We start from the raw sequence: 1,160 nt of genomic DNA, 5'->3' as shown, positions 1-1,160 counted from the left end.
TATCTTTCGCTCTCAATCAATATAATATATCTATTTAGATATTTAAAAATATTAATATACTGCACATGATATTGATTTTTGATATATGTACGGGGTCCCTTGAAGAGAAAAATCGGAGGATGCGAGGCGACGGAGATGAAGGATGAAGATGGGTAAACTTGTAGGAAACGAAGGGGGGCAGCAAGGTACCAGGTCCTTTCACTTTGTATTTGGCGATGGCGCTGGGGTCGAAGCGCAGCTTGGTGGGATCCACCTTGACCTCCGTCTCCTCCGCGGCAGGGCGCGACCTGTACATTCCTCTCCTCGACGAATGGAAAAATAAAGGATCCAAGCGCGAGGATGAAGGGAGGATCCAAAGTGAACACACAAATAAACAATTGCAGTGATTTGGTGCAAACTACAGTTTTTTTCCAACAGCATTTCTTTTTTAATTTTCACAACGAAATATGGAAAAAATTAGAAAAACCAAAAGCGGGACCTGGAAAAGGTGCCTGGCAACCTTTTCAGGAAAGAGCTTATCTTTCCCATAATAAAGGGCCTGTATCAGCTTGGGGGCACACAAGACTGCGCATGCAGCAGCTGGAGGGGCTGGGTGACGTTTGGGGTAAGTGTGGAATCCCGCCTGATGCCAGCGCCTTGGCGCGCCACCGTAATGCTACAACTGTATTCCACCCAACGGGGTATGAGTTGCCTGCGAACTGCAAAGGAGGTCCCAGTTCGACTCTGGGAGCGTCACCCACCCCTTTGCATCAACTATTGTTGGAAAGTCTTTTTGGTTGTCTATTTATTTTGTTTTGTTTATTTTTTAAAATTAATATAATAAATACGGGGCCTCGGTACTGTACAGGTCATCGTCCTCGTCTTCTCTCTTGGCGCGCTCCACTCCTCTCTCGTCTCTCTTCTCTGGCAACCACCGCAAAATTGTGACTTTTCTCCTCCTCCATAGCTTTGGTTTTTGGCCGCGTGCATGTCGTTCGAGTTGTTGTGCTCGAGCTGTTAGTTGATGGTGTGCAGGTCGAGCTTGCCCGACGCTGCCAACAGCGCCGACTCCTCGCTCGGCGTTCCCTGGCCCTCCACAAGCACTGCACCCATGCACCCGTGCCACGTCAGCAAAATACGAAATCTCGTGTGTGTCGTGTGTCGGTGTGAAGGGAGGGGGG

At 48.6% G+C, this 1,160-nt stretch overlaps 2 protein-coding genes across 2 annotated transcripts in view; both read right to left on the bottom strand.

The window, feature by feature from the left end:
- Positions 1-295, bottom strand: part of ACA1_161410 (SPT2 chromatin protein) — a gene marked incomplete at both ends in the record, with an annotated part of 2,631 nt that extends 2,336 nt beyond the window's left edge. Inside the window, one exon of the mRNA XM_004340018.1 lies at positions 92-295. Coding sequence (XP_004340066.1) covers positions 92-295 — 204 coding nt within the window. The remainder of the gene's footprint in view (positions 1-91) is intronic.
- Positions 296-996: 701 nt separating this feature from the next.
- The window catches only part of ACA1_161300 (uncharacterized protein), a gene marked incomplete at both ends in the record, with an annotated part of 2,925 nt that continues 2,761 nt past the window's right edge, over positions 997-1,160 (bottom strand). The window contains one exon of the mRNA XM_004340017.1: positions 997-1,082. Within this exon, the coding sequence (XP_004340065.1) occupies positions 997-1,082 (86 nt within the window). The remainder of the gene's footprint in view (positions 1,083-1,160) is intronic.

The sequence above is a fragment of the Acanthamoeba castellanii genome, assembly GCF_000313135.1.
Source record: "Acanthamoeba castellanii str. Neff unplaced genomic scaffold scf7180000084726, whole genome shotgun sequence".
In the NCBI taxonomy this organism is placed as follows: Eukaryota; Discosea; order Longamoebia; family Acanthamoebidae; genus Acanthamoeba; species Acanthamoeba castellanii.
The sequence above is the reverse complement of the archived record's forward strand: the minus strand, read 5'-3'. Positions and strand labels throughout refer to the sequence as shown.